Source organism: Corvus moneduloides, chromosome 17 (genome assembly GCF_009650955.1).
Source record: "Corvus moneduloides isolate bCorMon1 chromosome 17, bCorMon1.pri, whole genome shotgun sequence".
Taxonomy (NCBI): domain Eukaryota; kingdom Metazoa; phylum Chordata; class Aves; order Passeriformes; family Corvidae; genus Corvus; species Corvus moneduloides.
Window position 1 is genome coordinate 14,142,689 of NC_045492.1, and position 14,836 is coordinate 14,157,524.

Consider the following 14,836-nt stretch of genomic DNA (forward strand, 5'->3'; position numbering starts at 1 on the left):
GGCGCCGCGGGCAACTTGCAGGCAAGTTCGGGCAACTTTCCCGGCTCCGGGGCAGCCGCGGGGCAGCCGCGGGCAGCGCTGCGCGCCGGGGGCAGCGCCCGGCCGGGGGTGCCCGGAGCCGCGGAGCCCCCGGAGCCCCCGGAGCGGGCGGGGCGGACGGGCCCGCGCGGCTGCAGCAACAGGTTCTGTCCCTCCGCAGGGATGGAAGAGAGGGAGCGGCCGTCATTCCCTGCCGGAGCCGGGCTGGCCGCGCCGCCAGCAGCGGGAGGGGCTCGGCTGCTGCCCGGGACCGCTCGGCTCGTTCCTGCCCTGCCCCGGCCCCGCCGCGGAGGAGGCTGACGGCGCTCGAGGCTCATCCATCGGGCTCGCTTCGTGCTGCTCGGGCTTCCCCTGGCCGGCTCTGCCGCTCCCCGCGTCCTGTGGCTGCACAGCGCAGGATGGAGGCTCGTGTTTCCAATTTCTTCCGCCTTGCCTAATCTGAAGGTCCTTTTTAGCTTTCATTTTTAAATAATTAAGGGATGTCTTTTATATTGGTGTATTTATTGACTTCTGCTCGTTGGTGACTGACAGACACATCAAGTGAACTGTTCTTGATAGGCAATGTCTTTCTGGCAGTTGTTTTCTTCATTGGAAAAGACTTGGGGAGGGGGTGAGGACAGGAAAAGCATGAAAGAACTCTTCCATGACTACATATCTTCATTTTGGCAGCAAAATATTTATCTATATAAATAAATGTCAAATCCTTTACTTTTTAAAATTATGTTTAAGAGATTGCTATGAATGTGACTTGCTAAAATTTGTTGACATAAATTTGTTTCACAGCAGGAGAGTAACTGCAGTTATTAATCCTAATGTATTTCAGAACATTCTCCTGGGGATATAAGTTATCTGCAAAGTTATTTCACTTCTGATTATTATCAGTAGAATAAGGCTCAGCTTTATAAAACCAAACAGTGAGTAACATATTTGACATAATTCTGTTTGTAGGTTGTCACGAGATGCCACATCTGTCCAGCTCAAGGAGAGTAAGATAGAGATAGAGCGTATTTTTTCAGCTTATCTGCTTTTCAGGAGAGTTTTATTTTATGTTATACATTGACCTTTCTAAGTTTTACTCTGATGTGCCTGGAAGTGCACTTTTGCAAGCAGAGTTGAAGTTTGAGATCTGTTCTTAGGCTGTAAAGAGCTGCAGGAGTATGGCTTGAAGAGTGTCAGGAGGTACCTGGCAGTGAGGTACAGCACAGAAATCCTGTGCCAGGAGAGAGCTGAATGTGGCACTAGCTTGGAAATGCTGCCTGCTTAACTAAGGAAAGACTGAAGGAGGGGGGATCGCTAAATTGTTCCTTATAGAATTCTTTCCAAAAAATCACTATATTCATATTCAATCTGCACTGAAATCTGAAACTTTTTTTTAATGGTTTTTTTAAACTTAATTTACAAGTGGTAAAAAGCAACAGAGATGAGTTGCAGGCACTGGAATTGATAGGAGAGTCTAGGGGGGAGTTCTGCATCTTCTTTGCAGGCTTGTTATCATCCAGGCACAACTTTGAATTGTCTGCACCATGGAGCAGGACTCTTTGCAGGAGCTCTGATTACATCAGAGATGCACTGCAGAATTCAAAATACTGCAGAGGACACTGAGGGGGGGAAATGACACTTGCAGTGGAATTTTAGCATGTTTCTCATGAGTTCTGTTTCTTTCCCTCAAAAGGGCACCTTTAATAATTCTTTTCCCATTGCCTTGGAGTCTGGCATCCTTCCCGAATTTTGGCTTAAAGTGAGTGCAGTACAGATTTCTAATTTGATTTCTTCACCAGACATAATGGGCATCATCTTGTGCAGGACAGATTTTTGAAAGTATGTTCTCTCTTACTTCCCATGCACAACCCACCCCTTAGAGTTGCCCAGAGCCCTTGCTGTAGGCCAGTTACTTTGTGTTACTGCAGGTTCTAAAAGCCAGAGCCATTCCCAGGGTGGATAATGCAGGAAGAGACAGTTCCTGCCCCAGTAAGTTTACAAACATGAGAGCAGCAATGCTCAGAGAGAAGCGATTTGCCCGAGAGGACAGCACGTTGTCAGCAGGGGAGCCAGGAAGCTGAACTGGGCTTCAGTAAGTCCCAAACATTCCAAGGGCAGAATGCTGCTCAGCCCTCAGACCAGGAGGGCTTTTACCTTTGGGCCTGACTTAGCCAGAGCAGAGCAGAGGATTTTACTCTTACAGCAGATCCTTAAAGTTCATCTTGTTTAATTGCTGGGAAGATTGGGGCTGTAGGCTAATGTGTTTGTCCAACCTTATATTCCAGTGTGATGTCTTTACTCCTGAAGGCATTTCTTATCAGCTGTCCCCAGTGTCATCAGGCTGCAATGGAGGAACAAAGCAGTTTGTTTGGGCTTTAAGCTCAATAGCAGAAAGTCCTTCCATTAATTAGATCTCTCTCCTAAAGCAATACTGACCATCGTGTCGAGGCACCCTCAGAAGGAAAACAAGAAACACACAGAGAAATGCACTGGTTTATTTTTCTCCTTTCTCCGTTCCTTCAAGTCAGGCCACGTTTATTATTGTCCTTTATTTCCTCCTACTCTTCTCCTGTAGATATGATGCTGCATGTATCTGAGGCAAAGAACATGAAAATAACCCATGTGGAGCATCAGATCCTACGTGGGATTTGTAGGCTTGCCAGCTCTGGTTACGGCAAACCAAGGAGCAACCTTTTCTAAGTGCAGCCTCTCAGTGTGTCACACATGGGATTCATTTGTCCAATTTATTGTCTCACACAGGTCGAGGAGCTGGCAGCGAAGAAAGAAATTCCTTTTTCTTTGCTCTGCTCTTTCACAGTTGCTGCCTCAGGGTTACAGCGTGTGTCTGACACACGCAGAACATTTACATTTCCCTCTCTCCATTTCTTCCCATTGTGTCAACAGTGGATGTGCTGGGAGATCAAACCAGTGACAGAGACGAGCTGCCTCCTCATTTTTCCTGGCTGAGATTCAGAGGATAAATTGTTGCTAACCAACATCATCTGGTATTACAGAAGGGAAAATGGTTAACAGCTCCCACTTATCCATATCTTATATCAGTCATAATCTTCATTCGCTTTGGACCAGCCCTGCCTTAGACATGGCTGAGGCAGAGGGGAAAAGGCATTCTAAAATAAAACAGCAGTTGGTCTGAGAGAGGAAGCCCTGCATAAACACCCATCAGGCAGCCCTACTCTCCATATCAAACCTATAGCCTGCACTCCAGTGGCATTTCTTCTGCTTATCCATGGCAGGGGGCCGGACAAGATGAGCTTTAAGGTCCCTTCCAACCCAAACCGTTCAGTGGTTCTGTACAAGTGAGGAGTCAGGAAATAGCACTCCATCCAAAACTGACCGGGGGGCCACCTGTTCGTAAGTGTGCACAGAGCTGCTCTGCTCAGCCTAAACCCTCTGGGAAGTTTAGGAGCAGAACAGAGAGTTTTTAACTGGAGCATTTTAAGTGTCCTTGCAGCAAGGAGAGCTCTTAAACTGATGTGCAGCTGTGCTTTGAGTCCTTTGCCATTGCGTATTCACTGGTTTTTCTTCTCCAATAGGTATGTACCACTCCTGGTGTGGTTTATAAACCCCAGCTTCTGAAAAGGAGGGTTCTGTGGCTCAGCAAGTGGCCCTAGCAGGGGGTGTATCCCTGGGGTGCTCATCCAAAGGGAGGTAAGTGCAGCCAGGAGAGGAACAGAACCTTACTGCTGCTGAAGCCAATCAACTGGAATATTTATTCCTTTCCTGTGAAGCTGAGGCTAGAAAGCCAAAATACCGGTGCATATTTAATGTCTCTATATTGTACAGTCTCCTTAATAAATAAATACTCTTATCAAATGAAACTCAGCGACTCTGTGCACTAAGCTGAGGCTGAGTGTGCACATGGAAGGTCTTGGAGCAGTGCTGCACAACCTCCTATGGAGGAGCAGATTTCAGGCTGACTCTTTGAAGTGCAGTGAATTTGGGAGGCCAGAAGTTTGAACATTTCCAGCTCCTGTGTTTTATACCCAGTTGAATTCTGTTCTCTTCATTCCATGGACTTTATGCCAGTGTTGCATGAGCAGAATTTGAACAGGATTTTCCAAGTTGTCTCTAGAAATGTTTGGGTTCTTATAATCAGAGGTAAAGGCACCTTGGCTCAGCTTACTGCAAGGACAAAGCCCTATTACTGCATAGAGGGTGCCAGTTATAACTGAAACAACATTCCAAGGTTTGCATGGAAATCCTGTATTTCTTTGCAACCTTTTGTAAATGAGGCCATAAAAAGGGACTTGCCATGTCATTAATTGTGTATAAACTCTATACAAATGTTCGTGTGATCACCAATACAAGAGAGCTTTTTTCCCCCAAATTGTTTCCAGGTGGCCTTTTGGAAATTAGTCTTGTACTAACTGGTTTTTAGAAGTGTGTGTTTACTGAAATACAACATAATCGACTTCTGATTCTTTCTATGTACTTCATGGGTACTAAAATACTCCAGATTTTTATGTGTAATACTTAAAAAAATTATACTATTTCCTTTCCTACCAAACACACTTGAATTCTGTGTCCCAATGTGATACTGTCATCGTTTTTATACCTCCACTCTGAACCAAAAACATCCTGCCACATGGAGGAATTATGCCTGGTTTCCCTCTCCATCCACTGGGAACTGAGACCTCTGTATCTGAGACAGGAGGAGCCTCCCAGTGTGATAAATATGCTGAGCAGAGCTCCTGAACCAGGCACAGCCCTTGATATGGGGTCAGTGCTGCCCAGCTGGACAAACCCAGCTCGCCCAGAAAGGTCTTCTGACCATGCTCAGCCACTGCTGTTTTCTTTCCAATTGCTCTTCCCAAGTGCTTTTGAGCTCCAACCACTACAATTGTTCAAAACCTGCAAACAGCCTGTCATTTCCTCACCCCCTGTGTCTGTTTTCTGTTCCAGAAGACACTTGCAGAAGCAGTGAAGGGATGCAAAGTTGTCTTCCAAGATGACTCTTATGCCCGGAGAAAATTCCGACTATGACTATAGTGCCCTGAGCTGTACTTCAGATGCTTCCTTCAACCACACGTTCTTTCCAGAATCTGAAACCCTCAAGGGAGTGTTTTACCAAAGAGCCAGGCTAATCCACCCTCAGGAGGATCTCCTCAAAGGCTTCCACCCCGACGACCGGAAGCATCACATAATTATCAACGTGGGGGGCATCAAGTACTTGCTCCCCTGGACCACGCTCGATGAGTTCCCCTTGACACGTTTGGGACAACTCAAGTTCTGTACTAATTTTGACGACATTCTGAACATCTGTGATGATTATGATGTGACGTGCAATGAATTCTTCTTCGACCGCAACCCAGGGGCGTTCAGGACAATCCTGACCTTCCTGCGGGTTGGAAAACTCCGGCTCTTGCGGGAGATGTGTGCGCTGTCTTTCCAAGAGGAGCTGCTCTACTGGGGCATTGAGGAAGACAACTTGGACTGGTGTTGTAAAAGGAGATACCTGCAAAAAATGGAGGAGCTCACAGAGATAAATGAACGGGAGGATGACCTCCTAGAAAATGAAACAACAGGTGAAACAGTAGAGGAGACAAAAATTGGTTTGTGCATGAAAAAGTTGCAAGACATGGTGGAAAGGCCCCAGTCTGGCCTTCCTGGAAAGGTGTTTGCGTGTTTGTCTGTTTTGTTTGTAACTATTACAGCAGTGAACTTATCCATCAGCACCATGCCTGACCTGAGGGAGGAGGAGGAAAAGGTAAGTTAGCTTTTAGGATGGCAAGTGGTATGTGCTGGGAAGAGCAGAGCAAGTACAAGGTCTGAGGTTATTGATTTCAATGGGGATTTTGCAGCTGTCTTTAGGGGGGGGGGAAATATCATGAAGAATATTTGAAATCTTACAAAATATTTGAAATCAGTTACTTGTAAGAGAATTAATCATATCCAGTTCTATGTCCAATGAAAATTCTGTTAGCGTGCAGTCTCCTGTATATTACCTTGTTAGACTTTGTATTTGCTATTTAGAAAGCCTGAAATTCCCGAGGAATATCTTCTGTGGAATAAGCAGTGCCTTTCTAAGTTTTGCATTTAGCATGTTCCAAACTGCCAACGTGTTTCCCCATAGCAACAGCTTCAATTCCTTTAATATTTTGGGTTTAAGAAAACCAACACAGAAGCCTCTCCTCCTGTCACCGCACCAACTAAAATAGTTATTATCCAGTGCCGATTACAAACTCCTCCTCTTTCCTACAGGGTGAGTGTTCCCAGATGTGCTACAATATTTTCATTGTGGAGTCTGTGTGTGTGGCATGGTTTTCCCTGGAGTTCCTGCTCAGATTCATCCAGGCCAAGAGCAAGTTCTCGTTCTTGCGGAGGCCCTTGACGCTGATAGACATAATCGCCATCCTGCCCTACTACATCACCCTGCTGGTGGACACGGGCTCCGAGGGCTCCAAGAAGCCGAGCTCGGGGAACATCTACCTGGACAAGGTGGGGCTGGTGCTGCGGATCCTGCGGGCGCTGCGCATCCTGTACGTGATGCGGCTGGCGCGGCACTCGCTGGGGCTGCAGACGCTGGGGCTGACCGCGCGCCGCTGCACCCGCGAGTTCGGGCTGCTGCTGCTCTTCCTGTGCGTGGCCATCGCGCTCTTCGCGCCCCTGCTCTACGTCATCGAGAACGAGATGGCCGACTCGCAGGAGTTCACCAGCATCCCCGCCTGCTACTGGTGGGCTGTCATCACCATGACCACCGTGGGCTACGGGGACATGGTGCCCAGGAGCATCCCTGGGCAGGTGGTGGCCCTGAGCAGCATCCTGAGCGGCATCCTCCTCATGGCCTTCCCGGTCACCTCCATCTTCCACACGTTCTCACGCTCCTACCTGGAGCTGAAGCAAGAACAGGAGAGGATCATGTATAGGAGAGCACAGTTCTTGCTGAAAGCCAAGTCTCAGATGAGCAATGAGTCACAAGGCAGCGAGGTTTTGTTCACCACTCTCTCTTCCGAGACTAGGGACAATGAATGAAATTTACGTTACTGTTTCTCCTGCTGTCATTGTATCAGATTCCATCTTTTAATTTGCTCTGGAAGCATCTTACAAAGGTAATCCTCATATCAAAGAGAAGAAAAGGAGCTCTAACCAGGACCTGATGTGGTTTAAGAAGTCTGTTACTATGCTGTTCTTTCCTCCCCCCCATATAATGTATAGGGCAGAACTTTCACTGAGATCATGCAGTGGGATGTAAGGCATTGAAACTTCCCTGGAAACAACAACAAAAAAAAGAGCAACATATAATTATGCACTTGACAGGCTGTTTTGCCATTTGTAATACACATTTTTCCAACCGAATCACAATGTACATAATCATTAAACAGGCTGCCATTTTTTGTGTTCTTCTTGTATATAAATAATGTAAATACAACAGAATTAATGGCTAAATTCTCTCCCAGTAACATGCCTTAGAGCGTAATGGAAGTAACCAGAGATGTTTGTCCCATTGTGCTTTTAAAAAACATCAAGTAAGATTCGTCACTCACCACAGAACCATCTCTTTCTTTGCAAGTCAGCCCTAAACACAGCAGAACAGAAGAATCGAGCTGTTTATAGCATAACCTTGCTAAAGATGTAAATACTCAGAGCTCACCAGCTTCAAAATTTAATTGACGTTACAGCATTGATCCAATGCCATCGAATGCAACATCCCAGGGAACAAAGCCTTGGAGTTTTGTAGCACTTAATATTATTATCAAGAGGTGACTAGCTGCAAATCCAATGAAATATGCATGAGGAGATGCCAGCCTTCCCCACCATCTGTTCCCAGCTTCACTTTCCCTCAGCTCTGAAAGGGAACTGGGAGAGGGCAGTTTCCAGGGACCCCCAGCACTGCTGGGCAAACTGGGGCCACCCCTTCCCATGGAGCTCTTGGTTCTGTGACAGGAGCAGGAAATCTGTGCCCGTGGGAAGATGCCAGTGAGGAAAAAAGAAAACATGATTTGAGTCATGGAGGGGGGGCACTGACAGCTTTGTGCTTCACTGTCCTCAGTCAGGAGGGACTCAAGACAGGATTAACTTTACCTCTGCCATCGTTACACACGTGGTGGTAATGGGGAAGACTTGAAATAGGACGGGAAAAAGCAATGGACATCCTAAAGCACAACCATGTATTCTTCACCTCGGTCCAGGCTCTGTGCTGAAGCCAGGGGCAGCACAGGGGTCAGTGGGACACTCGGGTTTGGCGCTGGTTTCTGTGCAGGCTAAGGACAAAACCCCGTTTATTTCAGAGGGAATGACCCTGACTTGCCTAAAAGCTCAGGAGAAAAGCTCCAGAACTTAACAAATAATTAAATCCACTTGTTTGATTTCATGTGCGCTTAGAGGTAAAGAAGAGCTCATTTAAAGAGTTTCACCTATTTTCCACTCTCTTTTAGTAAAATTACTTACCAGCAGTTAAGAGCTTGGGGAATTTAGAAGCCCCCATCACATTGACCAATGCTTCTTTATCTTCATTTTCAGAAACACTATTTCTTATTGGCATTTCTGGAGCAGGTTGCAAGAAATGTCAGAATGCATAATGGCTTAAATTAAGGCCAAGGACACAACACTGTCCTCCCAAAAAAAGTAAAATCAGTTTCTAGGTCTGTGCTGTTTGGCCAAGCCCACAACACGCTGATTTTCTGTTCAAATGTCTTTAAAATATAACTTGAAGCTGTTCTGATATGGTTGTTCCTGAAGGAAAATACCAAAAGTTTTAAAAATGCACTTTACAAATAATTAGGGCTCTAGCATTCTCCAGCCTGTGGTAGGGAAATGTGCCTATGGAACATTACTGCAGAGTGCTAAAATATCCAGTCTAAACTCTTGGCAATTCTGTGCCAAAGCTGCAAATGAACCAGCTTTTCACTCTTGTTCTTCATCTTTAATTAGAGTTGGACAAAAAACAGGAACATCGTGACAAAAAATTCTTCTCCCAATTTTTTTTAAATTTCAAAACTGTTTGATCATCTGGAGCATTGGCTCCAGCACAAGTGCTATACATCTTCTACCTTTGTGTCAGCATTCGTTATAAAAAGAACTGGTAATTAGATTAGTCCTGTGAGCAACAGTTGCTTATCTAAGAATGTGTTTGACAGGCTGAGCCATAAATAAGAAGCTGTACATGAATATAAGGAGAAATCAAGACTTACCAAATAAAACCGAAGCTCATTTCCATGTTCTGCTAGCTAATAAATGCTGTAGGGCCATTCATTTTCTCACTGTCTTTACATTAATGCTCATTTATTTCATGTATCTCTTAATTTTTTTATCCCACAACTAGAGCTTGATTCTAAAGCCCTTGTCCAATAAAAATAAATTAAAAATATCACCCTGGAGTTGGGCATTGGTTGAGGAAAACTGTGAAAGCATCTTGCCTGTTGCAAGTTCTGCCCAAGCCAGGGACAGATAAGCTGCTGGGGATGTACCTACCCTGTGTCGTGTTGTACTTGGCAGCAGATGCTTGTAACCATCTTGACATGTTTGAATGGCTGTAACCACCCTGGTGTGTTTGACAGGGGGAATAATTACTGTAGTCCTTGTGCTAAATAAATCCAGCTCGGAGGCTTAAGAGCACAACTTTGGTGTGAGCCCCACCTGCTGTGTTCCAGCTTTCCTGCGAACGCTGGGGTCTCAGGCGACCGCGCCTCCTTACAACCTGCTGTCTGGATTTTTAGTCGAATTCATGAAAATCATGGCTTGACTCAAAAGCTGGCTGTTTCCTGTGACACAGCTGAGGGCTGTCGCTTCTTTTTGGCCTTTTACCAGCATGTGCAGTCACCAGGAAAGTTCCAATCCCAGCACGGGATGCTCTGCTGAAGCCAGAAGGGCTGTGTGAGTTGCCCCACCGTGGTGCATGTCTGCGGCAGCAGGGGCTTGCACTGCTCTCATTCCTGCCCCGTGTGCTCGGTGCTCTGGCCAGCTGGAATCCCACAGCAGGAGCTGTATTCATTGCATTAATAAAGTGATAGGCTCTCCTTGCATGTCCCTGTGCTCCTTCGGGAACAGAGGGGTGGAGGGTGGCACAGGAGTGGGGCTGGGGCACAGCTCGGCTCTGAGCAGGCCCAGGATGTGCCAGAAAGCACCAGCAAAGAAAATTATCCCCCTGCAGGAAAATCCAGGTACAAGACTGTATAGGGAAACTTCCTTCATGCATGTTGTCCCAAGAATCACAATCAGAGTTCATTGGGACAGAACTTTGAAATATTTTAACAAAGAATCTGTCAGATTCAGAAGACAACACGAAGGATCCGTGAAAACTGAGAAAGAAAAATCCCTGATGAAGGCAGAATTTCCAGGTAAGGCAGTACATTAAATTACTTTCTCCAAAATCCTTCCCCTTCCACCCTCCTCCTCCTCCCTCAAAACCAACACAAACCCCTTGGTGGGTGCAACACAGAAATGAAGGCAGAGCCACGTGGCTTCTCTGACAGTACATCAGAGAGGTGAGCTCAAATCATTTATATTATGCTAGCACTCACTACAGGTCAAGGTCTTAAAAAATTCTCTGTAGAGGATATTCAGAGCTTGTCTCCATTTGACCCTTTACAATGTTCCCACTGTAATTCAGTACCCCAGATCTCCACAGTCGGAGGCTTCAGGAGTGTCACTGAATAGTCAGAGGCTTTAGCAATGCCTAATTAAACAAAAAAATCATGCAGGGCTGAATCATGGATTCCCACATCATCAGATGCGCGTCTGGGAAGGAAACCTGGTGTGCTCCATACATTCCTGACTCCTGTGGGAAGAGTTTCACTGGCAGTTCAGCCTGATGCAAAAGCAGCATTGTTTGCTGCAATATTTGCTGCAAAATTTCACATCCCTCTTTTGGGATTGCAACAGGCTGAAAACTGGACCAGATAATCCTAAACTTACATAGAGTGAATTGACTGTCCAACAAGAAATTAGACAATAAAAGAAGTGTCAAATGTGACTTGGAAAACCATGACATCAGTCCCTGCTCACATCAGTCAGTGCCACAAACCCCTGCCCTGAGCAGCTGACTCTGGCTGGGGTGTTGGAGGTTTCACCATTTCCACAGTCAGTACTCACCATTTACTACCAGGAGTTGGTACAATACTACATGGCCCCTTTTTTCTGTGTTAATAGTTCTGTTGGCTACCTCACGCAAGATTTGACAGCGGATTTAGTATCTATTTATCCAAAAGAGGGTAGTAGTACCAAAATACAGGGAGGAAAAAATCCCAAGTGCAATGAGCTGGTGGGTCTGGAGTATCCCACAGACACAGGGAGTGCAGCCTGCAGAACCCCAAACGTTCTGAAGGCATGGAACTAGAGCTCATGACAGCAGGTGAATGTCACCCCTGTCAACAAAAATGCACCTCCAAAGTTCTATCGCCACAGCAGAAAATGCAAACCACTAGATTCACCCACTCACTCCTCTGCCATGCCCTCAGCAGGGCTCCTTGTCTGGTGGCTGTCACTCACTGTGCAAAACCATACACCACAAACAAAGATACATTTCTACACCACAAATAAAGTGAAGGAGAATTTTGTGTGCTGCCACACTGAAAATGTTCAGAGTTCGGCCTATAAATTATTAACAATAAAACTAGTCCTCCCTCCCTTTTTGCTCATTGTTTGTCATTTCCCAGGGTCTCACATCCCTGGAAATACTCCACAGAAATCTCTAACGAGATGAGGAATGTTATTAGCTAGGAGCCTGCCAGGAGCGTGGTGAGGAAACTTCAGGATCAGAATATCAGGGGATCTTCTGCCCCCTCCAGCAGGGCTCTTACTTTCTCTTTGCCTGCAGGAGCTAATCCAGAAGCAAATGTCACTTGAACAGAAATAAAGTTCTGCCATAACTGGAACAACAGCAGGCCAATTAGGGTAATTAGAGCATATTTGCTACACTTTATAAATATTCATTCGTTATCCCTGTAGGCCTTGTGACAGGAGCTGGAGCCTTGTGCAGCCCCAGAGCCAGGCAGGGCACACAAACCTGTGTGACTTTGTCAGGCTGAGTTCTCAGCTCCTCCTTTGTCAGCTTCCCTCGTTAATGACAGCAGCTTTGTAGCCATCTTTAATTATGGTCATAATTTAACTCCTACATTCAGTGTAGCTCCAGAAAAACTGGGCTGTAAACTGCAACAATTAGCCTGCTCAGGGGACTGACCTGGAATATAAGAAATTCCCAGCCATCATCTGGAGATCGGGATTTTTAAAAAAACTTGGCAGCTCTCAGTCATGCAAGTGAAGTGGTCAGCAAGATAATAATGTTTATCTTTCTGTTAAAGATAGCAATATAATTTAAATGATGCCTATCTCAGGAACAAAGCAGGCACCAGCATAAATATCTATAGTTAATTCTATAGAGAAATTAAGTTTTGACACAGAATGGCTGAACGATAAATTGAAGTGCTGCTCCCATTCTCATTAGTGATGCACCTCATGTCACAAAGCAGCTGAGAGATATCATCCGTAGCTTTCACAGCGATGGCAGCTCCCAGGTCAGCCAAGGAAAAGATGACTCAGTTTCTTTCACTCATAAAGAAAAGCACATTTTGGGAAATCGATAAATATTATCCTCATGCAAACCAAACCCAACAGCGCAATTGCAGGTGACTTTAAATTTGGAGAGGAATATTTCTGGGGACAACATGAGTGGGCAAAGTTAAGGCTGCAAAGCATCACATGGCAGAGTGAGGGGAGGTTTCCAAAAGCCCTGAAATTGATATGAGAAAACTCTCCTTTAGGAGGGGCCTGGGGAAAGCTGCTGGTGCATTTTGTCCCTGCTGCCTCCTCGCCCTCCACTGACAGCTGGAGCTCCGGCCCACAGCTGAAGTGCTGCAAGCACCAGGAGAATTCAGGAGGGATTTCCCCATGGAAAGGGTGCTCAGACCTTGGCAGGGGCTGCCCAGGGAGGTTTGGAGTGCCCATCCCTGGAGGTGTCCAAGGAAGGGCTGGAGGTGGCACTCAGGGCTCTGGGCTGGGGACAAGGTGGGCATCGGGCACAGAGTGGACTCGATGCTTCCATGAAGACCTTCATGGAGGTCTTTTCCAACCTCAGTGACTCTGGGATTCTGGGATTCTGGGATGCTGTGATGAGGTACAGTTACATTTTTGCACATTCCTGACAGGCAGAGCCAAAGGACAAGTGGTCCCTGTAAATGCAGCTCTGGTCATTTGCTGCACTTGTGTATGACTGTATTTCTCACTTGGAGAGGGACAGTGCCCCAGATGCCCACCTGGCCCCAGAGGTGGCTCCGTGCTGCTGGAAGAGTCAAGAATCACTGAGAAACACCGTAAATTGCGGGGTGTGAGTCAGTGTTTGGGAACGGAACGGGCTTTCATCCATGCGGAGAGGGAATGTGCCTGATCCAAGGATCTTGCATTGCCATCTACGGGCCGCTCCCGGCAGCTCCCGGCAATTCCCTGTCCTAAAGCATCCACCCGCACCAGCCGACTTTAAAAGGGTGGATAAAATATTCAGGGAAGTTCTTTTTTAAATCCAGAGGAAAATACTCAATCCATTGCACTGCAGCCGTGGCCTCTCATTTCCAGAGCAGGCTGCTGGATCTGCAAGGAAACAAGGATGAAGATACCACCATTACTTCTGGGAAGTGTGAAACTCCTACAAATATTTATACAGCATTTATTGGGTTGGAATATTGATAAGTGGTATTTTTCAAAAGGCTAATGCAACTTTATATGACTAAAGTTAAGATTTTCAAGGTCACATGGAGCAATGTAAACACCTCCATCACTTGCACAAGAGCAGCCTGGTAAGTAAAGTTATGGTTTTATTTCTAAAATAAATGACAGAATCTAGTTCAAAGAAAAAAAAAAAAGATAATAATCTAATTGAGGATGAAAAGGCAGCTATAGAGTGTTTTAAGGAGTTCCAATCACTGTCACACCTGCTACCTCCCACTACTCCAGTAGTAAAGTCAAACTGAGAGCAGAGTTTCAGAAGCATGTTTGAAATGACAAGATGCAGGTCCTGGAAATTACTTCTATAAATTCTGCCTGAAATGCCTGTCCCAGCATCTGGAGTACACCTCCAGGTGTGCACATACATATGTGTACATATAAATACATATATAAAAGGACAAGTTTAAACATTGTAATGATTTTTAAGAATTTCAAACCCTTACACAGTGAAGTTAGAAGTGTGTTTCACAAAATAAGAACTTTTCAGCAGGGCCTGTAGCAATAGGACAAGGGGAACTGATTAAAACTTAAAAGGGTAGATTCAGACTAATGATAAGGAAGATTTTTATTAATGTAAGGGTGGGGAGGCCCTGGCACAGGGTGCCCAGAGAAGCTGTGGCTGCCCCATCCCTGGAAGTGTCCAAGGCCAGGTTGGATGGGCTTGGAGCACCCTGAGGTGGTGGAAGGTGGGTTGGAATGAGATGAGCTTTAAGGTCCCTTCCCACCCAAGCCATCCTGTGATTCCATGACTCCTTCCACCGCTCCTGAGCAGGTGAATGCCCATTTGCCTAAGAGACTTCATTTCCCACTCAAATTGCTAAGGAGCCATTTTAAATTTGGAGATAACCTTTCTTCACCAGCAGGGATTTGGTCTCCTAGCAACAGCAGGAACACCTTGTGAACCAAACTACAGCTTCTTCTCACAGCGGGGCCACGGGAACATCCCACTGCCAGTGCCTTCCTCCAGTGACTGCCAGCAAAGGGTCAGGGCACCAAACGTGGCAGTGAGCACCCAGCTCGGGGTCCCAGGGAGCAGCTGGAGCCGTGCACAGTGTGTTGGTACAGCCTGTTCTCCTGCCCAGGTGCTGCTTTCCACACGCTGGCCGTGGCTCCAGCTGTAGCTTGACTCTGGCTCTCAGTG

At 46.2% G+C, this 14,836-nt stretch overlaps 1 protein-coding gene across 3 annotated transcripts; it reads left to right on the forward strand.

Annotated features, from left to right (window-relative positions):
• The first annotated feature begins 200 nt into the window (after window positions 1–200).
• On the forward strand, window positions 201–9,597 carry KCNG1 (potassium voltage-gated channel modifier subfamily G member 1). 3 transcript variants are annotated; one of them, XM_032127127.1, is made up of 5 exons: window positions 201–483; window positions 1,712–1,777; window positions 3,573–3,687; window positions 4,942–5,746; window positions 6,241–9,597. In XM_032127127.1, exons 4-5 carry the CDS (start codon window positions 4,988–4,990, stop codon window positions 7,009–7,011), a joined length of 1,530 nt encoding a protein of 509 aa, XP_031983018.1. In that variant the 5' UTR covers window positions 201–483; window positions 1,712–1,777; window positions 3,573–3,687; window positions 4,942–4,987; the 3' UTR covers window positions 7,012–9,597. The 3 variants fall into 3 exon arrangements, with proteins under 3 accessions (XP_031983018.1, XP_031983017.1, XP_031983019.1); XM_032127126.1 differs by lacking the exon at window positions 1,712–1,777; XM_032127128.1 differs by lacking the exon at window positions 1,712–1,777 and having other exon boundaries at window positions 4,945–5,746.
• Window positions 9,598–14,836: the final 5,239 nt, after the last annotated feature.

Excerpts from the sequence above, each read along its gene's own strand:
- KCNG1 (XM_032127127.1), top strand. The coding sequence starts at position 4,988 with ATGACTCTTATGCCCGGAGAAAATTCCGACTATGACTATAGTGCCCTG. Across the intron at positions 5,747-6,240 it reads TGAGGGAGGAGGAGGAAAAG|GGTGAGTGTTCCCAGATGTG; the intron begins GTAAGTTAGCTT and ends TCTTTCCTACAG.